At 46.4% G+C, this 27,047-nt stretch overlaps 1 protein-coding gene across 5 annotated transcripts in view; it reads right to left on the bottom strand.

The window, feature by feature from the left end:
• PBX3 (PBX homeobox 3) overlaps window positions 1–27,047 on the bottom strand; it is a 181,209-nt gene that overhangs the window by 19,996 nt on the left and 134,166 nt on the right. For all 5 annotated transcript variants that reach the window (XM_072985035.2, XM_020800881.3, XM_020800879.3 and 2 more), the window contains exons 3-5: window positions 10,003–10,244; window positions 3,620–3,810; window positions 1,312–1,447 (exon numbers count right to left, since the gene is read on the bottom strand). In XM_072985035.2, the coding sequence (XP_072841136.1) occupies window positions 1,312–1,447; window positions 3,620–3,810; window positions 10,003–10,244 (569 nt within the window). The remainder of the gene's footprint in view (window positions 1–1,311; window positions 1,448–3,619; window positions 3,811–10,002; window positions 10,245–27,047) is intronic.

Genomic DNA, 27,047 nt, shown 5'->3' with positions numbered 1-27,047 from the left:
CAAAGGAAGCGGAGTGGAAAGAACAGGCCCGCAGGCTGTTTTGCTTGTCCGTCGGCGTCACGAAGGGCCCTGGTTTTTGCTGCAAGATGAGTGTGTATGTGTGTGTGTTTCCACCCTGTCCCCTTCCACAGCTACAGAAGACTCCAGGCTGGGTTGTTTCAATTCGGCAACTATCTCTATGAAAACGCTGAAGGGCAAAATCCACCCGGAACAGCTGGGGGGGGGGGGCTCCCAAATTTTCAGAGAGGAGACGACAGAGGGGGTGGGGGGGAGAGGCATCGTGCGTCCGCCTCCCCCCCCCAAGCGACAAAAAAAGAGGCGATATGGCAGGCGCCTCCGGAATGGGAGGAGAAGGGAGGTGATGAGAGCGTAAGCAGATGCAAAACAAGGCCAAGGGAGATCTTTGGGAGGCGGACGAAACTTCTTGATGATTGTCGGGGTGAGGCAGGGAAGCAAGAGGAAGAAGAAGGGGCCTTTTTATATAAAGGGATTGGCGTGGAGGCGGGCGGACTTCAAGGATCGTGCAATCTGTCAAGGGATTTGGCTTGAACCTCGAGGTCTACTCAGGGGGGGAGGCCCCAACCCAGTAGAAAAAGACAGACTGTCGGTTTTGAAAATAGGGTTTTTCCAGAGCTGGGGTGTTTTGCTCTCTCTCTCTCCCCCATCCATTTATTCAGCTTTCTAAACATGGCTAGCACTGCAGTCAACACAAAAAGATAAGAGTGATGGCTTTAGAGCCTTGCGTTGTTCGGCTGTATGTTTTGGGCACAAAGAGAAATCTAAGGCTCTCCCCACGGCTAAAGCCGTCTCTTCCGTGGCAAAAGACAAAGATCACGGCACAGTATTTTAAGCCTCTGACACATCTAACACAGCAAAGAGCCCAAGTCCTTGGGTCTATGAGACTTTTATTGCTACGGCGCAAAGCGCTGTCGTCGAACCGTTCGCGAAGGGCTGCTGCGTTACGGGGGCTTCGGCCGATCGGAGCACGAAACGACCCCTCAAACGCCATTTCAACATCGTTGCCTCCGTGACGAGACTTAATGAGCTTATGGGAACCAGTGGAAGGTGGGCAGGATAGAGTTCAGCATCGTGCATGCCTCCTGTAAAGTTCGGGCTAAAATCTGGAGTGAACACACCCATTGGTACTCCACCCCATTGGTCCCTGGGGAGCAAGCTGTCCTTATTTCCGGGGTGGGGCGAGCACCGACAGAGAGGCTGAAAGGTGAAATCGAGTCCTTTACAACCATCACAAGCATCGTAAAAAGCAAACGACGGGAAAGGCCGCTCGAAACACACACACACACGGCCTACCTGTGATACGGTGATGCTGCATTTCTTGGCCAGTTCTTCTTTGGCTTCTTCGCTGGGGTAGGGGTTGCTGAGGTGTGAATAAAAATACTCGTTCAATATTTCTGTGGCCTGTTTGCTGAAGTTGCGCCTTTTCCTCCTGGAAAGAGAAAGAAGCGAGCAAGCCAGAGAGAAAGAGAGAGAGAGAGAGAAGCCACAGTTGAGATTTTCAAAAGTCAGTCAATAGATCAACATGAGATTAGAGGTGGGCATGAGATGAACTTGCAAACCGAAAAAAAAAACACACACACACACACAAACTGGTCTGGTTTGTGCATTCCATTCTGACAAAACAAAGAACTGAACTTTTTCCCCGTTCTGCGAATCCATTGTAATCCCTGAGCGAACACACTAAAATGAATCTTTGTGTCTTAAAGGGCCCCAATCCTTTCCTTTTCCACCCCTCTTGCTCCTTTTTTTTTGTCCTATCTGGCAAGGCATTTGGGGCCCTGGTGGGAAGGGAGGGGAAAGATCCCACCCCCCAACCCCATCCGTCTCCCTTGTCGGGACAGGGCGCATTTGATCTTCACCAAGGAATGAAGGTAAACGAAAACCATCAGACGAGCACAGAGAAGCGACCCAAAAGACCGTTTTGCTGGGTCTGTTTTGGTCAGAAGAACCCTGCTGGAGTCAAGCTAAGATTTTGTTGGAAAGTTCCGGAAAGGCTTTTATGCTATCACCAGCTTTGGCTTCTCCTTTCTGCTCCTCTCTTTTCTCTCTCTCTTGAAAACACCATCTAAGTGTTTTCCCTCTGAGCTGCATTCTCCCTCCAGGCTCTCTTCGGTCTAGCTGTCTTCGCCCGAGGACGGTATTGCTCAACGGGGAGCCTCCATTGGACTCAAGGAATCTCCACAGTCTCCCTGCTACCTATCCCCCCTCGGCAGTCAGGCATGCTCCCCGGGGCTGTGATGATCTCCTTTTGCATGTTTTCTCTCTCTCTTTCAACTCTGCACAGTTCAAGAGGCGCCGTTGGCCAAATCTCCCTCCAAAGGGGACCCCCTCCCTTTCAAGGCCCCTAAGCCACATCTTTCCCTGGGCACACCTTCCTTTTTCACTCAAGCAAAGTTGGCACCAGTGACCCTGGATGGCGCCGGGGTCATCTAGCTCTTCCCCGAGAGACACTGATAATCCACGTTGATGACCCAGATGCTCAGACACAGCATCAAGAGTGTTGGAATCCCTGGCTTAAACCCTACTGAAGAGTTACGTGGGCAGGGGGCAAATTGTTACTCACGAGTGACTCCCTGCTTGGATCCCTCATTGGGCACCAGTTGGGTGGCTTGTTGCATGACCCGGAATCTAAGCAAGGATGCTTTGTTCATTAGCAGCTATTTGCCACACCGCGTTACATCATTTCTCTTCTGCTGGCGTAACTACGCGACAGGATTTTGGCTATTCCTTTTAGCGGCCGAAATCCTGTTGCTCCTCTCAGGTACAGCAAACCTCCTGAATCCATCGGATTGATTCAGAAATCGGTTTACGATTCAGTGGTTCACTCTACCTGGAGAGCAGCAATTAGATTCGAGTCTTGGACCACAAGGTCTCAAATCCCTCAACCAAGAGAACCGCTCCGACAATTTTCCATCCGACCTTTCCACCTGTGGAATCTGGGCACTGTGGTCTAAAAAGCTCACTTTTCCCAATGTCTGGTCAGGATAAGGCAGCTACTGGTCAGGATAGTGATCAATGGTCTCCGGAATAAAAGGTTATATGTAGGGGAATATGAACAGCCCAAACAATTCTGGGAATTACACCTTACAAACCCGAATCTACACAACTTCTCAAAAAGAAGCTTTCAGCTTCCTACCTTCCTTATTCTTGTTACTTTGTGAAAGAGAGGTGGGTGGCCTTTTGGGAATTGTAGTTATTTGGGAGGTGCCCTCTATAGATCCTAATAGGCAGTGAGACTATGACTCACTAGAACCTCTGCAGCAGGCTTCTTATCTTTACAAATCAATAGGAAGGTCAAAGAAGCTGATGGTGTAGATATGGTGCTGAATCAGAAATCCTTGTTGGTTTGTTGCCAATGGCCGAGGATAGTGGTTCCCGACCATGAGTCCCCAGATCGGTTCTTGGACGGCAACTCCCAGAAACCCTGGTCAGCAGAGCTAGTGGTGAAGGATTCTGGGATTTGCAGTCCAAGAATGTCCGGGGAACCAAGTTCGGGAAGCACCGACTTAACGGGGTTGACCAGCGTATTCTGATCTATCTTTTGCTCAAAACCCCTGGACAGCTCTCAGGCCTTGGAGAAACCACAGGAAGCATCACCCACCTGGCGTCGAGGAATCGCGACCTCAAGATCATCACCGCTTCACAAGTGCTTTGCTTGAGCTGCATCTGGATGGAGCTGAATTTCCGGTGGATGATGCCCACCATCCGCTCAATCTCTTTTGGAGAAATGGGGCGTGTTCGGCTCTGCTCCCGGAGAAGGTTCATCACATGCGTGGTGAATTCATTACAGGCCTAGGAGGTGGGGTGGGGTGGGGTGGGGTGGGAAAGGCCAGTTAGATTTTTTTTTTTTTGCAAGATCGCACTACAGCCTAGGTCTTTGGTGTCAACCATGAGGTTTTATACACCCAGTTCTTTCCAAGTGTTCATTCCAGTCATCTGAGTAAAGCAAGAGGAAATTCGGTGTGGTCCACACCATACGTAAACAGTGTGAGCTAAGTCCGATTCTTAGTCCCCAAGGAGAGAAGACACAGTAAATGAACAGGACTTCAGTCAACACACAAACATCATGGACTCAGTGAGTATAGTTACAAAGACAAATCTTCACTTGTCTCGGCTTCACAGGCAAAGCTGATGGACAGAAATTCTGAAAGCATTTGTTTCACCTCTTGAGAGGGGGTAGTATTTTGCAGCACCCTCAACAAAGGGAGAAGCAACAAAATGAGCACAGAGTAAAACAAAGTGTTTTTTTAAATAAATAAACAACTCAAATGAGGACCATTCCTGCATTGTTGCATGGATCTGGGAAGATTAGAAGCACTGGATGGGGTGCTTGAGTCTCTTTTGGGTATTCGGTGCTTGTTGCATGTCAATGTGGATTCATGCTTTGCTTTTCAAAAGCAGAGGACACCAGTTTGGGGTAGACTGTTTGCAGAAGCCATCCAGCACCCCTTGCCTCAATCTCACTTGGAGACAAGGAGTCTCATAGGGCTTCCAAGAGATTTCATGAGATGCCTCGTAAAACCACGACAGCCCCAATCAACAAGATTTGGACATTTAGTCAATGGGACAAACATCTGTATAGAAGAGTGGTTCACAACCTTCAACTCCCAGAAATCCTGGCCAGCAAAGCTGGTGGTGCAGGCTTCTGGGAATTTTAGTCCAAGAACATCTGGTGACCCAATGTTGGGAACCATTGATCTAGAAGGCTAGCTTTGTTTTGGCCCTGTCATACTAATCTGCTCTCTCTCGCCTTTCCCTCTACTTCCCTTTCCTCCCTATCTTATCTTTTTAGTCTGTAACTTATTTATCTTGAAGTTAGCTGCTTCTAGAGGAAACGCTTGTCTGATAGGAGTGGGATAATAGCGAGTATCAGACAATCTGTTGGCTTCGCTTTCTCCCACACTCCCATCTTGTAAAACTCAAGGTCTTGCCACCCCGGAGATTTAACTTCACAAATTTTAGCATGTTCTTTGAAAATAATTGAAACAAAATTATCTCCCATTATAGCGGCCAAGTTGAATAGGTACAGCTATTCCCAGCTTGTAAAAATCCATGTTGTACATTCCTGCCATGTCGCTATTCAAGATAGCTCTGTGGTTTAGGTATCTGGCTGCGGGGCTAGAGGTTCGGAGTTCAAGTCTCCACTGTGCCTCATGCAAGCAGAACAATGCCTGGGGTATTACAATCATAAAGGGAGGCCTTTCTCTCAGTCCCACCGCCTTCACAGGTGCATCTGATGAGGACCCGGGAGAGGGCCTTCTCTGTGGCTGCTCCCAGAATGTGGAACTCCCTCCCACTGGAGGCCACGCTGTCCCCATCTTAGCTGTCTTTCTGCAAGCAGCGGAAGACCTTTCTCTTCAGGCAAATTTTTCCTTTGTCACTGGCGGTCCGAGAGGGGCTTTTTAAATGGACAGCTGTGCTCTGCAGTTTTTAGATGTGTTTTTAGTACCGATTTTATTTAACTTTTTGATATTACGCTTGCTAAGGTTTTTTTTTTAAGTATTCGTACACCAGGGATACAGAGCGGCTCCCACTTAGCCGATTAACTGACCGGCAGAGGATTAACGACATGAAAAGTGTACCCGGCTCCATGGGAGAGGTGGGGGGAACAAAAATTCAAATCCACACACCAGAGCGAGAAACAACAACCCCCTCCCGAACTCCACCCTCACCCTCATTTCTCCGAAACGTCTCTCGCAACGTATTATGGCGAAGACGCCTCTGAATGCAAACGCTGATTAGCAATTTGGCAGCCGACCAGAATATCCGCGGGTTTCACGGCGCTTCCCTTTAAACCAGTAGTTCATACATGATTAATTAGAACATCTCATTTATGTAGTGTGCACTTTAGCTCATTACTCTAAGTAAAATTTGTTAAGTATTTACATTTAGATAATTAAAAATGCGGGTACACCCTTAAGAAAGGCCGTGCACGCTTCGTGCAGCGATCTCCCTTTGCTTTTCCACGCGGCCGAGGGCAAATGTTACGGGACACCCGTAACGCGCACAAACACAGTATCCTTCTGGCCTTTCCCCCAAGGTACGGACGAGGAAAGTCTCCAGAACGTGCCGGAGACACAGCGACGTGGAGACAGGGTGCGTGGATCTGTTCGGAGTCAATGTGAAAAAGAAGGAAATTCTCAAAGAAGTTCTTATCTGCTAGTGGCACCTCTCTGGTGGTTTTCAACCACAAGCAGAGACGGGAGAACTGGTGGTTTTGGTCAACCAGTTGGCTTGCATGTTCTTGGAGCTGTAGCCTAGAGTAGAGGTGGGCGCGAACCGGGAAACTGGTGGTTCGTCATAGTTCGTGGCAACCCATGAACCATGAAAAAGGAGCTGGTTCCTGGTTTATTTTTCAGGTGTGTGCGAGGGCGAAACTGGCAACCCCCAGAAGACCTGGCCAGCATAACTCGTGGTGAAGGCATCTGGGAGTTTCAGTCCAAGAACATCCCGGGACCCAAGGTTGGGAACCACTGCTCTAACCACTACACCACGTGGGCTATGCGAATGGGCTTCCTAGACCAAAGAAGGGGGCTGTTCAGGTGTTTTGGTTTTACAACTCATATCAACGCAGCCCAGACGAAGCCAATACTCGAGAGTCGTGGGAGTTGTAGCACAAATCATCCGGAGATCTGGAAGGTCACAATCTCCCCATCTATACTTCCCATGACAGCTTTGTCCAGTTAACTTCTATGAACATTAGGGTTCAGTAATTTAGCTCAGTGGTCCCCAACCTTGGGCCTCCAGATGTTCTTGGACTTCAGCTCCCAGAAATCCTGGCCAGCAGAGGTGGTGGTGAAGGCTTCTGGGAGTTGTAGTCCAAGAACATCTGGAGGCTCAAGGTTTGGAACCACTGATCTATAGGGTCCCTCCCAGCTCTGCCGTTCTAAGTTTATTATCATCATTATTATAAACTGGGGAAGCAGAGAGACATATTCCCCATTACAAGCTCCTTGGTGGGGGGAAGTACATACTTAATACATTAATAAATAAGTAATAAAATAAAAGGCTTTTGGTGTTCTTCAGCCTATCCTCATGCGTTTCATTCACTCCTTCAGATCTTTTGGGGCTTCCCTCTCCCGCCCCTCTCCGGAGACCTGCGAACATCTCCTCCAAAGATGGGGGCAACCGGGGCAATCTCTGCGCACGTGTGCGTGTGCGCACGAAGGCAGGAGCTTCCCAGCTGCTCTTGGGAGCATGGGGATGCTTACAATACTTTTGCCTACAGCAAAAATGTATTTCAATGTAATTATAGAAGATAGCTTTCAATATGTCATCTCTATTATAGCAGCTGTAAATTATGAAAGGAAGCATTTCTCCTGGCACTAAGAAAGTGGGAGAGGCGCGGATGGCGTGACACACTTTCTGGAGGGTTATGTTTCTCGTCCTCCCCTTCCCTCCCCTCCCTCTTTCCTGCTGCTTTAAAGCGGGTCTCCAAAACTAAAACCTGAGCAGGGAATCGGGATGGGGGGTGGTGGTTGGAAGGCAGAGGAAAGAGGGAGAAAGAGCGAAAGATAGCAATAAGTAAAAGATCCAGTTTTTCTGCGGGGCTCGAAATGGCAGTGACAGCACCAAAGGGGCCATGACACCGGATGGGCTCTCAAAGACAGGGTTAACAACAGTCTTACGGGGTAGAATTACAGCTGGACTAGAGGCTGGAAGGAATGACACCTGTAGCTCTCTTGGCAGGTAAAATCAGGGACAACTGAACAGAGCTAAGAGTTTTTCTTCTATCAACTGGTTACGCACATATTGTTGATTAAGAAAGAACGGGCGAAGTCTTAGAATCGCAGAACGGCAGACATTTCTATGACACGTTTCCTCTAATGAGACCAAAATGGTTCTCCTTGTCTCCCTTTGACGCTGCCAAGAAACCGGTAAAGCCACCTATGCTGAGAGAGATAATGACTAACCCAGGTTCACCCAATGGGTTTCATCATCCTCTTAGAACGGCAGAGCTTGGAAGGGACCCTTAGGGATCATCCAGTCCACCCCCTGTCAGTGGGGAATCGAACGCCCAACCTCTGGCTCTGTCGCCAGAGATGTAAACCATAGAGCTACACAGAAGCAAATCGCCAATGGTTTAAAGGCCGTTTCAGCGCTTGCAGCTCACACACAATATGCTAAAGTTGTGTGGAATTGCCGGAGGAAGTCTTGAATCCGTGGCGATCGGCCACCCCCGATGACGTCATCACTGCTGCGCGCATGAAGCCGCCGAACAGGATTCCAGCCGATGCATCTGAGCTGAACGTGAATACTTTGGGTCTTATTTTATTCCAGGAATTCCACGATAAGAAAACTAACTAGAGTCAGATGAAACAGACGAGACTATTTCATCTGCACGGAATCTTGTCCCGAAGAACACTGACAACGGATACTTCAGATTCCTTATTTTCCTTTGCCCTCGTCCTCCTTTTTACCTTCCGTGCTATATCTTTTCAAAGTAAGCTTGATAGCAAGACTGGCCTGTTGTGTGTATTTGTTTTTTGTTTTTTAAACTGACATGTAAGTGGCCCAGAGAAACTGAATTTAGAAATTGGGTTCAGCACCTTGGAGAGATGCCGTGAAGATCAGACTAAAACCCACAGCCTGTCTGTTACCATGCAATATCCACCAGCAGCTACCACTAACCAAAGACACGTGCGCCTACGCACCCATAATGCTTCTTTTGATCAGCCTTTTGTCTCTGCTCTCGAAACAAAAAAACAGACCGACCGACCTGCCTTCCGATCACAAACAGTTTGTGTCTGAGCAGCTCAACGGAGAGCCCACACTTTCCCCCTTCTTCCTAACCCCCCATCATCCCCCCGCTCTCCCCCTGCGCCGCTTCCACCTGTAACAAGCGCTCGGAAAAGTTGGAGCCGACCAAGACGGCAGAGCGCTCCCCGTCCACCCCTCAGCTGCAGAGACAGGCACCGTTCTTGAGACAAACTAGTACGAGACAGTTGGCTTCAAGGCATGGGGAAAAAATTATCATATTTCTGTACAACAGACACTGCTGGGTGTCAGGAGCAACAGGAGGAAGCATGCACGTCTCACGTCGGCGCTCGCTCCTGCACTGCTAGCAGCATTTTCCTCCTCTCCCTCCGCCTCCCAAATCCGCCCGGCCTCCGTTTCCTGGGGTTTGGACGGATAGATCTGACATTTCGCTGGAAACCTTTACCGACGCAGCTAAGGGGGCTTCGAGCGCCGAGGCTCCTTCCGAACGCTTACATTTATTACGGTCAGAGGCTATAAGGCCAAAGAAACGACACTCAGAATTTATTTTTCCTCCCGTTCTGTCTGTTGTGGTTTTCGATAGACCCTTTTCTCAGGTAAGAACCAGAAAGCTTTTTCTCTAGGCTGAGATTCCGACAGGAGGTTCCCCCTGATCTGCGTTTAAGCAAAATCATTATTCTGGGACCGGAAGGTGTAAAAAGAAGTCAGCCCCTTCTTGAGTACAAGAGGCTGTGCAGTAATTTAAGAGGGTGCAGATTCTCCCCAACCCAGTTGACTCCAAAGGCATGCATGGAATAAATAACAAGATGGTCAGCTGTATACTTAGGCATAGAGCCGGGCATGATACCAAGACGTTCTCAGATTTTTCATCTATTATCCACCCTTAGCTGGATTTACGCAAACCTTATGTAAACACGATTAGGATCCTGGACCAGAAGGGAGCGATCTTGACCAAACAACGGCCAGGATGCTATCGGCGTTCCCACAAAGTTTGCGTCAACCCACCACGGCTAATGGCGGCTAATTCACAAAGTGCTCGGTTGCAACCCAGCTGTGAACCAGGCATGCCACCAAGGTCCCTAATCAGATTTGTCCCAAAACGGTGAGACCAATTCTTCTTATCTGAGAGTTTCCATTCCCTTTTTTAAAAAGTCTCAAATGCATCGTTACGTCTACGAACCTCTCCCCTTTTGGCGTGCTATTTCGAGGCATAGGGGTCGGAGGGAAAGCGACATGAAAAAAGAGGAAGGACCGCCAACATCACACCTGTTCGTATTTCTCCAGTTCCGTGTGATAGATCTGTCTGATCTGAGTTAATTTGGCCCGATAGTCTGAGTGTTCGATAGAGTTGTCTGAAGATCCACCGGAAGCTGCTGCGGCTGCGGCCGCAGCCGCCGATCCACCGCCTTTCTCCGGACCCGAAACCCCTTCTGCCAGGAGCATATTGTCCAATCGCATTAGCTGTGGGTCGGGCGGGTCTTCCTCTTGAGCCCCTCGGATGCTGAGACCTTTGGGTGAAAGACAGGGAGAGAGAGAAATCAAGACCTAAGTGAGTCTATTCAACAAACCTTCTTGATGTTCTATTACAGCCGGGCGTTTAAAAGCCGAGAGCCTCCCCTCGCTTTTGTGCTCCGCTGGAAGCCGTTTCTATATGGATTCATGCCAGCTTCCAAACCCAGCAGCTGTCATTCAAAGAGAAAGCTATTACGAAGCACTTGACTCGGTAATCTCTCCTTGCTAAAAGTGAAATTTAAAATCTGGCATCCAGAGGTAATCAAGAACAGAGTTTAGAAATATTAAATTTTGGATGAAAACTTTTTAGGACAGGGCAGGAAGGGAGAAAGACAGACACCACCGATCCCCCTTCTCCTCTTGCCTAGTCATCTGTTTTCTGTCTCCTGCAGAAATGTTTACAATAGAACCAAACCCCAAACATAGGCCATAAATCACTGCACGTGAGATGTAACCACCCACCCAGGATTCTTAAAGCCAACAAATGTTTAGAATATTTTACTTGTGATTTCTGTTTCATTCTGCATTTCATTTTTTCCCCACACATCTGAAGAAGTGGACATGATCTACGAAAGCTCACATTAAAACATAATAGCCTTTAAGGTGCCGCATGTTTTTCTCCTGTTTTGTTTCTTTGGATTTTGGTTCATATGCTTGCACAGACTAACATGGTTATCTCTTCTAAAACTGCATCTAGGATTCTAGGACTCCATAAACTCTATGACAAATGCTATGGGATTTTTTTCCCTTAAGTGTTAACTTACTATTCAGCAGTTCATTCGCTCATAGGATCATAGCATGATGGAGTTGGAAGGGGCCTATAAAACCAATGGGTCCTACCCCCTGCTCAAGGCAGGAATCCAAATCAAAGGAGATCTGCCCGGTGGTTGTCTAAATTTCTCTTCAAATGTTGGAAGCGCTCACCGCCTCCCGAGGTCAAGGGTTCCATTGTCGTACTGCTCTAACAGTTAAGAAGTTATTCCTGATATTCAGCCGAAATCTGGCTTCCTATAAGAGTCCATTCTTATGCGTCCTGCACTCTGGGATGATCGAGAACAGATCCTGCCCTTCCTCTGTACGACTACCTTTCAAGTACCATATTTTTCACTCCATAAGACGCACCTTTCCATAAGACGCACCAATTTTTAGAAGAAAACAGGAAAATATAATCTGTTTTCGCTCCATAAGACGCACAGACTTTCCACCCCCCTGTTTTATGGGGGGAAAGTGCATCTTATGGTGCGAAAAATACGGTATTTGAAAAGCGTGATCCTATATCCCCTCCGTCTTCTTTTCTCAAGGCTAAACCTGCCCAGTTCTTTCTGTCTTTCCCCACAAGGCTTGGCTTCCAGCCCCCTAAGACCTCATCTAAAGAGGAGTAGCACTGAAATTTGGGCTGTGCAGTGTCATCTGCTATCAGCTTCAGGCAGCAACATGTCTTGAGCCGGCTCTGTCCCCTGGCTGCTTTACGATCAACAAGAACAGGATGCCCACGTCAGAGCGAGAGACACGCTCAGAGCACCCGGCGCCGGTGCCAAGCAGCTGGCAGAGAAGCCTCCATGTTTGTTTATTCAAAACAACCACCCCAAAACAGGACAACATATCCATGTTGCAGCCTCCGAAGAGACACTTCCGAAACGACCGCCCCGTCACCGAGTCTCATCTGACGACTATAGATCAAGGCTGACAATTTTGTAGGTTTAATCAGGTCAGACGGGCACGCTGCCAAGACGCTCTCGACACTGCCACAAAAAAGCAAAGTTGAGATATAATTACAGTTGTAGCAGGAGGGGGGGAGAAAACCACCCCATCCGAGCGGTGGCTTCTCAGATCGGCATTTCCATTAAAGATGTAACGTGCCCCCCAAATATCCCAGCCCAATTAACCTCTTCAAATCGGTTAGGGGGGGAAAATAGCAGGTATTCTTGACAGATTCCCTCTTAGGGGAGCAAGTAGCTGGTACCTACTATGTATGCATGCCAACACTTCCTCCTGTAAGGTTCGCGTGTTGTTATTTATACACAGCGGCACAGCGCCGGGTGCGGCTGACATGACAGTAACATCCATAAACTGCCAAGAACAGGATTTGCTTCTCCTGCCTGAATCTAGCCCAAATTCCTCCGGGCGGGGAAGGGGGGAGGAGGAAAGGACAGTGGGAAGATTGGCAATGGTTTTGCACAAATGCTGGCGAGTCCCTCGTCATAACTACGTTGCGTATGCGCCTTTTTGAAGGCAACACGCTCCCTTTTTGGGAATAAGTCCCGATTTCCCACAACTGGGGGACACCACAGGGGAAACGGCTTCATCTCCACAGAGGAACGGGTTGATCACAAATCTCTGAAAAACAAACAGGTCACCAAGATCGAGATCCAAATGGAAACTGTGCGTTTTCCCAGTCCTACTAGACTCCCCCAACGCCTGGTGAGTGTGAGAGAAGGAGTCTGAGGTTCCCCCCCTTCTTATCGTCGCTTGAATTTGTGCAAACCCACTCTGCACAAAAACGACAGACAAAAAAACATTTGGACAGCCAAGAACCACCTGATCATTTAAAACGCGAATGCGAACCCCCGTTTCTAAATTCTCGTCTTCCCCTCTTGTTGAGGGCCTCTAAGAATAATAACAACCGCCAGCCCCGACACATGAGGAAGAAGAGATCAACAAGGAAGTATCCCTCCCCCCAACAAGGCTACTCAGTGTTGTGTTGCAGGGTGGGGAAATGACAGACTAGGACGCAGAAGACTCAGGTTCGAATTCCTGCTCAGGCACAGAAATTCACAAAGGGGAACTGTACCACCGAAGCTATGTCTTGAAAGCTCTAATGGGGGTCGTTATAAGTCAGTTCAGACTGGATGGCATGCAACACAGGCCACCTCGCACAACAACCTTGACAAGCCACTGCCCGTCGCTGATGGGACTCAACATAGGAACGGTCCAACTTCTGCATTGAAACACCTTGATCGTTACTATGATGGCCGTTACATGGGCCAGACGGATCGCAGTTCCAAGCACCCTGTCTACCATTTCTCAGGGATGGTTTCTGGCTTTGTATATTTTTCTATTCTCTTCGGAGTCCTTTTCCCCCTCGTTATTATGTACATGTTGAAAACCCATGTGGGTTAAGAGGATCTTGCGTTCTCTTCCCCCCCTTGCCTCACTTGAAGATATTTCCCCCCCTCAACTTGAAACACACACAAATCCGCTCGGCATCACGGCCTTTGTTCTGCCTCCCGCCCTCTCCGTTTTCCAGCCTGCCTTCTGCTTCGGATGTGAACGCCTGCTACGGAAAGCCAGCTTGCAGCCTCCTCTTTTGACGGGCGGATTGTCTTGGTGCGTGTGATATCTTTCTCATAAACCTCCTTCCTCTTGACACGCGACGTATCTCACCGTTCCAGCTTTCAAACCTTTAAGAGTCGCAGGATAGGATGTGGGAGGAAATTCTCAAAGGCTTAGGAAGCCGAAAGCCAATTTTGATAATATCATTAGGTTCTCGCCCCCCAAAAAATCCCATCATTAAGCTCTAAATTGGTATTTGGGATTCCGATTCGCTCGGACCTGACAATTGGACCTTCCTCATTAGGAATAATTTGTCTCTGCTCTTTTGCTTCATGGAGGTTTTATTCAGCCTTCTTTTAGATAATTCAGCTACTTTTGCTCCGTCAGGAAACCCTGTCATCCCCCATGTTTTAGACTACAACTTCTATCATCCACCACCCTGGTTTCGCTGGCCAGACGTCCAGGAGCGGACATCCAAAACATCTGAAGAGCTGAAGCATCTCCCACTATTGTGCTAAGGAAAACAAGCAACCGAGGTCTGTTCTGATTTCTTCGTGTGATTTCAACAGCAACATATTTGCTGGAAAAGACAGTCATGCTGGGGAAAGTGGAAAGCAGCAGGAAATGAGGAAGACGATAGAGGAGATGGACTGACTGGATAAAGGAAGCCATGGCTTGAGTTTGCAAGAGCTGAGCATGGCTGTTAATGACAGGACGTTTTGGCAGTTCACTCATGCATAGGGTCACCAAAGCCCGGAAGCAACTTGAGGGCAGATAACAAGATTCCTATTCAGATAGGAAGTGGGCTACATGCTTCGATTTATTGGATCTTTCACCTCTGATTTCTTCACATTAAAGAGGGAAAGGAGGAAGGACTTCTATCTATAAGACCCTGGACAAAAGTTACGCAATGTCACCAGGTGTTAGACACACAACCAAAAGACAGCATGCATAAGTTGTCCAGGTAGACTGCAGTTTTTACAACATTTGGATTTGGAGATTCAACTCCAGTGCCACCTGTCCCTTACTAAGCTACTATTTAATGCCTTTTTCAGGTTGGTGGATCTCAATGATTCTGGGTCCTGCAGATCTTTAGAACAGTAGATTTGCAAACTTCTACATGCCCAGTTAAGGGACGTGGGTGGCACTGCGGGTTAAACCGCAGAAGCCTCTGTGCTGCAAGGTCAGAAGACCAGCCATCGTAGGATCGGATCCACACGATGGAGGGAGCTCCCTTCGCTCGTCCCAGCTCCTTCCAACCTAGCAGTTTGAAAGCATGTAAATGCGAGTAGATAAATAGGGACCACCACAGTGGGAAGGTAACAGCGTTCCATGTCTAGTCGCGCTGGCCACGTGACCACGGAAACGGTCTTTGGACAAAACGCTGGCTCTATGGCTTGGAGACGGGGATGAGCACTGCGCCCTAAAGTTGGACACGACTGCACTAAATGTCAAGGGGAACCTTTGCCTTTACACGCCCAGTAGCCTGATTACTAAATGGACTGCTAACTGCCATGGATTTCCTGTCAAGGATTTACTGCCCTCTTCTGAGATGGGGAAGATTCCCAGAAAAGGATGTTCTCCTCAAGAGAAGATTGTGACAGCGGACAGCAAAGTTGCCATGGCTAGTTTCCAACATGATGAACCCTAGATGAGTCTCGAAGGACACTTGGGGTCTCATCCAAAGATGTTCTGGAAGCTTCTGCATCCACAAAACCTGCGTAGCAAAATCACACCAGCATTTCCATCCCATGACTTTGCTGTCTTCCGACGTTCTTATCGAATGACGCTGAAATTTGCATACAAAGAGAAGCCAGCAAGATAGTATTTATGTGTGGGTAAACATCAGTCCTCCTGATGTAGAAAAAGAGGCCAAACTCTGAGCTTGGAAATAATGCGTTCATTGAACACGTTAATTTTGAAATAGTTACCGTTGCATTAGACAGGAAGACAAGCCAACCTGGTGGCCTCCAAATAGTAACGTTTTAAGGTAACATTTCCACCTTACTTTTAACATGACATCTTCTTAAAGATGCCATGCGGTCCTTCTGTTTCGCACAAACAACAAAGATTTCAAACGTTGACGTATTGAATCTAACACATTAATTCCAAGCCGTGAGCAACACACTTCCCCATCTCCGTCCGCCCCGGCTGAGTTTGGAAATGCAGGAATCAACACATGGATGTCACACACAACAAGACTGTTTTCCTATCGAAAGAGACGGGTGCGTTCTATTTTTACAAGGTGAACGGAGGCCATCTGTCAATTACGGGATGCAAATCCCTTTCGTTGTCTCCCTGAATCGGTGCCTCTCCACTTCAAGGGGGACGCATGGCTCACCTTATGCAGCGAGGTGAACCTTTCCTTTATTCAAGCACCTTTAGACACCAGAGGGCTAACGAGCGTCTGCCTCTATAAATTATGTACCAATAATCTATGCATTTTTGACATATAAGCTCACACCACATCCCATTGTTTCCCTATTTTTTTTATTTCTCAGTATATCAACGTGCCGGTTTATTACAATTTAGCTTGCTGACCTTTCGATGCATCATGACATTAAGAGGTGCGGAGTGTGCTCAAAAGAACACAATAATACATCACTCCCAGCAAAACCTAGAGAGGAGCTAATAGCATTGGAAAGTGTGTGAGAGCTCGCACCGGATAAGCTATGTACCAGCCTAAAGCCAAATACTTCCACATTAAATATGGCAACCCGGGCTGGCGCACCTTTGATGGATCTTTCCAGACCCCGTCCGTGCCCAACCGTTTCTCTTGCCCTAAGCAAAGTTTCAAACGTCTTCACGGGTGAGTGGCAGAAGGTTAACTGCAAGCCTGCGCGCTCCCGATTTTCATCTCCTTAAACCCACGTCGTCCATTTTGGTATCTGCGGGATCCGGACAAATCGCATAAACAGATGCTCAAACGTTGTTTAACAACCAACTTGGCTTTGTTATTAAAAAAAAATACACCACCGTTTTCCGCATATCTTTCAGCAGATCCTAATTAGCTGTCTTTCAATGCGCCGTGCACCTGCCCCCACAGATAATGGACGAGCATGCCTGCCCAGGCGACGGTATTCAAGAGGCCAATAAATAAATTGGAGGTCAAAATTATTACCGAGCTTTTCCTACGAATAAACCCATCTCTTTCAACAATACAAAGCCTGCTCCGATATGAAAAGCACCTAAAAACCCCCTCAAATGGCATGATTACAGGGGCCGTTTGAGTTTAATAATCTGACTGTAATTCAGGCATTTTCAACAGCTCATTAAGGGTTCATTAATATATGGGCAAGCTTTTGAATTATAAATAAGCAGATTAGAAACCCACGGGGTCGGAATTGTACAGTAGGTATCCTGGCTAACAGAATAATATCACAAGCACAATGAAAGGTTGGCCCAAGAGAGTTCTGGCAGAGACGCTGGGCCCAGCTTTCTCCCCCTTCTTTATTAATTTGCTCGCCTGCTCACCTTGTGAGGAGCAGAATGTGATTTTCTTGGAATATGGAGCCAAATATTTCAAAAACATCTCCATCAAGCGGATCCATTCAAATCTATTTATGGAACGATGTACTCTACTGACGCGTGGAAGAATCCTTCTAATCGGTGGCAGCTGAGTTGAAGGTTGTGTGCTGTGAATCCATGCCAGGTTTTAATCTCCTCTTTACAGGAGTTATGCAAGTGAATAGGATTCAGCACGTTGGATAGTTCTGGTTGAGTTTAAATAAAACCTGTCATGGAATCACAGCACCTCTGGGATCGGAGTCACTGGCTACAACTACAGTGGTGCCCCGCATAGCGATGTTAATCCGTTCTGGACTAATTGTCGCTATCTGGAATCATCGCTAAACGGAACTAAAAACCCCATAGGAACACATTAAACTTCGTTTAATGCGTTCCTATGGGGCCCAAACTCACTGTTCAGCAAAGATCCTCCATAGCGCCACCATTTTCGCTGCCTCGGTAAGTGAGGGCAGCGCTCGAAAATGTTTGCGGTGGCCATTTTGGTCACCTGGTGGCCATTTTGGAACCGCCGATCAGCTGTTCTAAAAACATTGCAATGCAAAGATCGGTAAGCGAAACGCTTACCGATCATCACAATGCGATGTTTGCCTATTCAGAACATCGCAATGCGATCGCATTAGCGATCCCAAAAAATAGATCGCTATGCGGATTCGTCGTTAAATGGTGCGCTCGTTATGCGAGGCACCACTGTACCTACAATCCCATTGAACAAGAAAACACCCAAGTTTTACAGTGAAACCTATCTATGAGGAAAAACTCCCGCTTGCATCTTTTAACAATGAAAGTTATTGCTCGATTACTGGTGGATAGCAGAGGAATCATAATCAACTGTGAAATCCTATCCAAGGTAGGAGTGCTGAATTAGAACTGGGGCACCCAGATTTGAGCCACTAAGCTCACAAGGGGTAGACGTTCCCTCACAGGGTTGTTGACTGAGTGGTTGTTGCCATCCTGAGTGTATTGAGGAAAAGGCTGAGGCGAGAAAGACAAAAAGCTGGAATGTCAACCAACAACTAAAGCCATGAGTAGTCAATGAGGTCATTCAGCTCACCAAGTTCAAAGCTGTAGCTCAATCCAGTTGAGAGAAGACCCATCAAATCAACTTGTGGACGGTAAATCGATACACACTGATGTCCTCTTGGCTCAAAGGGCCCCTTGTAGCTGGAATGAGCCATTGGCTCAGAGACATCGTTCAAGTAGGACGAGACAAATTTGAAGAAGCCGGACGAGTGGTGCTTCTACAATCAGAAATGGTATGCCCCTGAATGCTGGTTGAGATAACTAAGTGGAACCTCCATGCTCAGAAACAGTATATCCCTGTGCCAGAGGATACTGAGGAACAGTGGAGGAGCAGCGGCTGCTATCGATCCTCACTTGAAAGCAGAGAGGTAGCCGAAAATCGCTTCTTCCTTTTCACCTTTCATCTCATTAACCTAATTCCCACTTCCTAGACTAAAACACACATTGGAAGAGCTGCATTGCTCCAAATTGCGGGCTGAGTTCTTGATCCAAAAGTTACACATCAAAAAGTGTACATTAGGGAATGTAAGTTTGAGAAAACTGCATACAAAACTACTAATGTTGGTGGAAACAATATGGAAAATGTGTATCTTCGGGAAGGCTGTATATGACATTGAACAGAAACATCACCACATGTCGGATTCCTTTTTTCGATCAACATTGATACCAAAAAATTGGGAGTACTGTATCAAGGAAGCTGGCACACAACACTGTGTTAAATAGAAAGAAAAAAAATAGGGTGTGCGAAAATGAGTGAAAACTCATCTGAATTATGTGATTCAGTTTATGGATCAAAAATGATGCTAGAAAGGAGGCGTTTCAAATAAATGGGATGAAAACCAAAGCCTCTGCTGATGATCTTAGGCTTCTACAGCATGATGATGGCCCTCCAGGAGGCCATACTTCAGCCATCTAGGATTTCCTTGATCAGAACTCGCACTTTGAATAGTGCTCCAAAATGGAGCTATATAAGGCCGATCAGGAGCTGTGTGGACTACACCTCCCAGAATCCCACCAGCAAACTATGCAGCAGGGTGGATTCTGGGACTTACAATCTCAAAACAGCAGCATCTCCGAACCACATTCCTCCTTTAGCCTCCAAGGAAGCACGCCACATTATAACACACTGGCTGAAATCCTGTTGCGCTAGTGACGCAGAAGGTGTACACTTTGGGTGGCGAATTGCCTCGAGTTAAGAAATTCCCATAGATACAGTCTATGGCCTGCCAGGGTGCACAGCTTGGTGTGCGACAGGGAATGCCTACCCAAGCTTTCTTACCTTTGCCCACCAAAAAGCTACGCTTCTTGCGTAGCAGTGCAACAGGATTTCAGCTCTTCTGGAGATCACTGAAACACTGAACAGTTGGGCAACGCTGCCATTCTCTGTGTGGTTTTTCGGTTTTTTCTTCTTCTAAATCCAATGGTGCCAAGGTGATAAAACAAAATGACCTTCCTCGGTCCCATGTATCACGGCAGAGCCATGTGCGAGCGGAGCCCTCTTCACTCCAGTGGCATATGCGCTTTGTTTTCTGCCTTAAATATTTCCGGGAAGAGGCTAAGGTCCAATATTTCAGAGCCCGGTGCTCCCGCTCATCCGCCCCCGCTCCCAAATGTCACTTCCACTCCTGCTGAAAGGTGACGGTATGGCGTGCACACGTTCCTCATGTCAGGTATATTAAATATAACATGGCGATGCACTGCACATTTCCACGCCAGCCCGGCTGTCACTTTCGCTTGACTCATTCTCTATTGAGGAAAAATGCAGCACTGGGAATTTACAAGGCTTTTCAGTTAAATGGACATAAATCACAGGTTTCATTCAAACCGAATAATCACTGGCCATAAAGAGCTACTTGTCTCTTACCATATATTACAGTGAAGTTCCTCTGAGCAATAATGCAGCCATTCATGGCCAAGAAAAACAGAGCGAGACATTAAGAGTTGACATGTAATCCTGTTAGGAGTCTGACGTGGAAAGTGCGCTTGACATTTTTATCATATATGTCCATTTCCATTTGGAAAATCAGGAGAATAAAAAATGATTACTTTGCCGGTCAAATCCACCTTCCCCTAAAACAGCCCGGTGAGATTTGTTTACATGCCGGGGAAAGTACTTACTAAGAATTCATAAATCTCCAGGTCGGAAGCGTTTCCCCTTGATGCCTGAATTGAAGATATGACTCAAAAGATTCCCCTTAATACTTTTCTGCCCAGCTGTCTCGTTCACGATCAGCACCGGAACTGACAATTCTCCCGTTTATTCCATTTCTCCTCCTGTATAGCGCTGCTGGCAGCGTAGCGCTATATCCCAACAACTAATGATTAGCCGCAATACTGACTGACGAGGGGGTGGGGTGGGGAGAAAATTGGCTTGACTCGTGTTTCTGTATTAAAAAAATATCTATTTCAAGCACCCCAGGATTGGCAATGGGCCAAAGTGTCTCTTGTCTTAGAAATCCGTTCTCGGGCTTGTGATGTGTTTCAGAGAAATTAAATGCACTCCAAACCATTTGTATATTTCAAAAAGATGAACGCCTGAAAAACAGAGATGTAAAGGGTTCTCTCAAAAGGACTCCTTGTCAGTCGGACAAGCTGTCTTAATGTGTCAAGACAAGCCATCAAGGAATAACTGGCTTTCATGAAATTTCTCGCCTCCAGTGCAAGAGCAAGACATGGAACAGAATTTCCCACACACGTGCTACTTTCATGATTTGCACAAAATTGTGCAACACTATCAACCTTCTCCTTTGTGAAACCAAGCACATTAACACAGCAGGCATTGATAAATGTGCTGATTGATAAGGACACAAAAACCCTATCAAATGCTTCTGATTTTTACCAAAACAACAACAGTTCCGTGAAATTTCCAAAATTTGCACATGGTTTTATTGTCACAAGTACAGCATTCTTGCTGATACCAATGGAAAATATCTCGTAAAATATCATAGTTGTGGTTTCTCCTTTTTGCACAAACACTATTTAGTTAAAGAGGAAAACATATTAAAATGCACTTATTTTGGGGGGGGGCAGGCACAGTAACAGAAAGAATTTTTTTGTGTAGGAAGGAAAAACTCTCAACTCAAAATAGAATTCAAATGCAACAAAATACCATAACTCTTTATCACACACGATACTTCCTTTTCCAGCACCTGTTAAACCATTTTTTTCAATCTCACAAAGAAGTCTAGAAAAGTTTCTAGCCCACAAGATTAATTTTTAGTTGACCTTTGGTAACTTCATTTATTTACATGTTAGTTATAATCAATATACTCTGCATGACGGAAAGCAAGGTTAAAAGGTGTTGCCTGCGCTAATATTTTTGCCTGGCCCAAACTTTGTCAAGAATAACAAAGCCAAGGCCCCCTCAATGGCTATTTAATGATGGCTAGAGCTCATGAGGGTAGACCCTTCCTCTCTCCCACAAACCACCTTCTATCTAGGTCTGTTTTTTGCTTCTCTGCACAAAGACGGCTCTACCATTAGACAAAGGAAGGAGGTCACCTGCAATGGCAGACATTCAAGGTGGCCCCAAGATAATGATGTTATTTTGTACAATTTGTTGTGATTGGTCTTTGAACATCTTGTATTCTATTTTATTCTATTTTTATTATTGATTAGAACAAGGACCCCCTAAGCTAGTTTGATGTCTTCAGCTACAATGAAAGATTGTTACCATTAAATATACAGTGGTGCCCCGCATAGCGAGGTTAATCCGTTCTGGATTAACCTTCGCTATGGGAAAACATCGTAAAACGGATCAAAAACCCCAACTGGAACACATTAAACAAAGTTTAATGCGTTCCCAATGGGCCCAAAACTCACCGTTCTCTGATGTTTTCCCTTGTTCCGGTGGCCATCTTGGGTGTACCGGCGGCCATTTTTTGTGTTCTGGCGGCCATCTTAGGTGTACCAGTGGCCATTTTTTGTTCCGGTGGCCATCTTGGGTGTACCAGCGCCCATTTTTTTTGTTCCAGCGGCCATCTTGGGTGTACCGGCACCCATTTTTTTGTGTTCCGGCGGCCATTTTGGAGCCGCAGAACAGCCGTTCCCCCATCGTAATGCGAGTGTGCCCTCGCATTAGCGATGGGGAAATCCGCATCGCAATGCGGATTCATCGTTCAACGGTGCACTCGTTATATGAGGCACCACTGTACTATTGTCAGAGTTAACTTTGGGGCATGGAATGGAACAGGAGTCACCAGACCATCCCTCCCCACAGCATCCAAAATTGGCTGTCACCCCAACATCCATTATCAAGACCTCTTTACTCATCTGTGATTATACCACAAGATCTACATTTCAACATAATGTGTTGCATCTTCTGTTGCAATCTGCTTTCTTCCCATTGTCTGCAAGGCAAAGGATAAATATCTGAAGCAAGCAGACCGCTCTTCTATATCCCTAGATCCATTTTCAAATTCACAAATTTGTTTCCAACATCCCTTACGCAGTTCCATGAGATCCTTGCAGCCCTACAGCATTTGAATGCCTTTTTAAAAAAAATTTAATCAGATGAAAGACGGTCATCCTGGGTCTTCGGAAACCCACATTCCAAAACCCTGTCTCTCAAAGCCTTAAGGAAGAATCCTTTAACTAGCTTCTAATTTTGAAATGCTGAAGTCAAGGCTAAGCCCCATTCCGGGGAAGGATCTCGTTAAAAGGGGGAGAAGATGCTATCTAAAAAAATGAAACAGAAGCCAGCTGGTAAAACCCAGAATAAGCCAGCCTTCCGAGGGGATCGTGTTCAATGCCACTTACTGGGAACAGACATATTGAAGGACTTTGTGCTAAAGGACCAGGTAAGTCACTCTTCATTCTAAGGGATGTCTGTGTAGAATGAAGATCTGACTAGAAGTAACAGCGGGAGGAGTGGGGAAGCAAGACCTGACAGGCGCTAAGCCACCGACCGAGACGTTCCCAGTTTGGAAAATCCATTCCTGCTGGTGTTCTTACCACACACTTCCCCTGTACCTGATGAATCACTGAGAAAGATCATCTTTATTTGAAGCTTCAGCAAAAAAAAAAAAAAACCAGTGCCTCTTTCCTTTGTGAAGTTAAACACATATATGCAGAGAAGGACTGTAGAATCACAGAAGAGCTGGTTAGTTTGATCAAAAAGCTGCAGATAACCCATCCAGTGCTTCTAATTTCAAGGTCCATATATTGTTGAGCTTTTGTCTGAGCAAAAAAAGACCACCCAACGTGGTGACCCGAGATCACACCCTTTAGGAAAACGCAAAGCCTTCACATTTTAATCAGGAGAGGACGAGGTGGCTCCAATTCTTTGGACTGCAGTTTGCAAGGCCAATGAACGAGAGAATATTGTAAGAATTGTAGCCCTAAATCCAGGAATGGGAATGTGTGGTTTTCCAGATGTTGCGGAACTACAGCTTCCATCGTCCTTGGACAGGGGAGCAATGGGGGTTGGATTCCGATCCTATCCAGTGGACCATGCTTCCCCCCACACCCCTGTACAATATGGCAGCCCCAAATGTCCAAGCAACGGGACCGCCGGAAAGCAAAAGCTGCTTCCTGTCCAGGCTCAATATCTCCAGCACCAAAGTTTACAGCCTTGAAATATAAAAAGAAAATGTTTGCCACTGAAACAAATCTTTCCTATGATTACAATTTTATCAGATTTATAGTGTCGGGCTCTGCTTTTCATAGAAAATAGGAAATAACTTTTTTATATCGGAAAGACGAACTAACCGGGTATTTTTATAAATTGAGTTCCTTTTCCTACAGGTTTTTATGTTGGTTACATTTATGACTGGTGATAAATTATATCCAAGTTTGCCTGCCTTTACAGCTTCGTCCCTTTTCACTTTTGTTTTAAAAAAAGCGCGGGGGAGGGAGAAAAGATTTCCGAGTTCATTCGCTTCTTGTTCCATCTCCTTGGCCTCCCCGCTTCTATTTTTCTTGGTTATTTTTGACTTGCACTTAGCACTAAAATCTTTGCCTTATTTGTGTCGGAGGCAGGGAAGCGGCCGCACACAATTCTTTCTGATCAGGGTGCTTCTCGTCGCCTTAAGCGGACGATGCTCAAGCAGATTCCAAGAGAGCATTTGGCAAAATTACAAGCTGCGGGGAAGGGCCTGGTTTCCGTTATTCTCCCTTGAAAGCTCTATCGCTTTCTCTATTAGGAAATTAATTTCGTGTCTGTCTTGCTCTCACATTTGTACACATTTCCTCCTTACCAAGTCGACAAAAGTGTCCCCTTTTGCAAAGAAAACCCCTCCACGCATTTGCACAAATCAAGTAGATAACACGAATCAGGCAAAATAATGAAAACAGGCTACTTTGTTTCATAGTGGTTGAAGAGACAGCAGCCCCAGACAGGTTGCTTGTATCTTTTTGAGCAATCATACAGTCCTTCTGTGCTTTCTTTTGGTGACGTGAGCTATGCTTACCCAAAGAAGAGACAAATTTCGCATTTGGGGGCAAACTGCAGAGACCTTGAAGGGGGAAAAAAGAACTCTTTGTCTCACTCTCGTACTGGAGGAGGGCTTAAAGCTTCCTTCGCAAAGTGCCTTGTCTGGCTGGCTGTATCATGATTTTTTGAGTGCACAAATGCTCCTGATATCTCCCTTTCACTTTGGAGGTGAGATCTCATGAAGCTTTTAGAGAATCCTCAGTAGGCTGTTCCACCACTTAGGGAGACACTTCCTCCCAGTCAAAATGGAGAGACGGGTGAAATCTCTTCACATCCCTTACACGTACTTAAAGGAAATTACTTGACAGACAAAAGCAATCTGCCCAATACTGTTACTTTTATGGGTTTGTGCAAGAGGTCAGAACTGGCCACAGCTTATGATAACGGCAATGCACAGAAATGCACAAGGTGCCAAATGAACAGAAGAATCCTCGCCATCTCACGAGGAGGACAAAATTGCCCACCACATGAACAATTCATGCTCCAACGTGGGAATACTAATAGTACAGGCCTACCTCACAAAGCAGTTGTTCTATCCAGATCACAGACCCAATTAGAAACACCCGAAAGGACTACAGAAATAAGACGTCTGTCGTCTTTCCAAAGGGATGTATTCTCTTTTTTCCCCGAGAAAGCCAGTTGGCAGGGTGCTTTATGGTGAGCAAAAGCTGGCGTGGAAGGAAAGGGTTAAGATTTTACTCTTCTATCAGTTTCATTGATTTGGCCTGTCTTTAATACACGTTGGCGAGCTTTTTTCGCTCCCCAGAGCTAATGGGATCAAACAGGCTACAAAATTTAATCTGAGTAAATAAACACATTCGCCTTGACCTCATCCTCTCCTTCCCTCTGTGCCTGCCATTTCATTTCCCACGCTCTATAAAACATTAAGGCACGTACGTACACACACACACACACACACACACACACACACACACACACACACACACAGAGGACAAAAATTGTAATCAATAATTTTCCAAGTGGATCTCCACACCCCAATCCCTGCAAAGATATAGCTTTGCTTTGTCTGAATGAACAAACACACACACACCCGTAAAGTGTCATCGCTCTTCCCGGGACACAAAGTTTAGCAAAACGCCCCCCACTTTTCTAACTCAAAAGTAAGAAATCAAGTGGGACTTAGCAAGTGTAGGGGGAAAGGGATCAAAGCGCTGCTCGATCGCTTTGATCCCTGCTTTCCCCTCTACTCGTTTTTGTTCTCTCCTCACCTTACTTCCGTGTATAAGACGACCCTCAATTTTTATTCTAAAGATTTTAGACAAAAGTATAGTCTTATATATGGAAAAATACGGCAATTCCAGCCATCTCCCCATTCTTTCTGGCTTCTTACTTGCCCTGTCTTCTCCACCCCCAGGTGGGCACTTCAGGTGTTAAGGCATGGCTCCGTCAGCTTTGATTTGAGCTAACCCAAAGAAAAAATCTTGGGGATGGATCAGTTCAAGGACCTCGGAATTAAATGAAAGACAACAAGAACGCCAACCGAATGCCAGCAATAACCGTCTCTCCACAGAAAATTATGAGAAAGCACATAAATCCACCCTCTTCCTCTTCACGGGGGCTCATTAAAGCCATACTGACTCTCTGGGCAGCGATAATTCTGCCGGCTGATACCCTGAAACCACCTTGTCAATACCCAACGGTGTGCTGCCTCTCCAACTATCTGCGCCCCTAATACACTACTGTATGATGGGATTCTCTGACCTTTAATCTGATGCAAGTTTACCCTCATCACCAAAGTGTGAGTCGGAGAGTCATAAAACGGCAACCTCCCGGATTCAAAAGGGAAAACTTAAAGCGCCACTAACTGGGATTCTAACCTTTCATAAATGGCTCTTTCCTTCCAGAAAAAAAAACAGGAGGGGGAGGATGGGGAGAGGAAGAGGGGAGAAGAGGAAGCATTAGGCTGCCAAGAAACAACCAATATTTAATGCCGTGTTGCAAAAGCATCCAATTAGACTTCTTAGGGATGAAGAAAGGATGTAAAGCCAGAGTTACGGCACGGAGAAGAGCGGACGCTAGGCTATGTGCAAGGAGATGGGGCGTCTTCACCACGCTGGCCAGAGTGTGACAGGGGTTTCTTCAACTCACACAGTGATGGAAACGGGAGTTGATCCGCACCTCCCTAACCCATGCGCCGATTGGAACACGATTTTCCGATTATGCACTTTTACGTGAAAGTCGCTGCGCGATTGCTCCCCTCCAATTGGGAGAAATTCGTGTTCCGAACTATGCGATTTCTGAGAAAACACAGCCGGAGACACGTTTGGGTCCAATGTTGGTACAACGTAATTTTTTTTTAAGCTCAAATAAAACGGACATAAGCAAAAGACGTTCAGGCAAGAAACAGACTGGGTCATTTATCCCAAGTCCCAGACAACATACAACTCAACATGATGAGCAAAGAAAAAAGAACTTCAGGTAGCTCAAGGAATCAAGCCAAGTCACATACTTTAAGAAAAAAATAAAAAGCACTGGTGAATCCCATTTTACACCTTTCCCTCACTGACTAAGGGTCATTTTGTAG

The sequence above is a fragment of the Pogona vitticeps genome, chromosome ZW-PAR (assembly GCF_051106095.1).
Source record: "Pogona vitticeps strain Pit_001003342236 chromosome ZW-PAR, PviZW2.1, whole genome shotgun sequence".
Classification (NCBI taxonomy): Eukaryota; Metazoa; Chordata; class Lepidosauria; order Squamata; family Agamidae; genus Pogona; species Pogona vitticeps.
The sequence above is the reverse complement of the archived record's forward strand: the minus strand, read 5'-3'. Positions and strand labels throughout refer to the sequence as shown.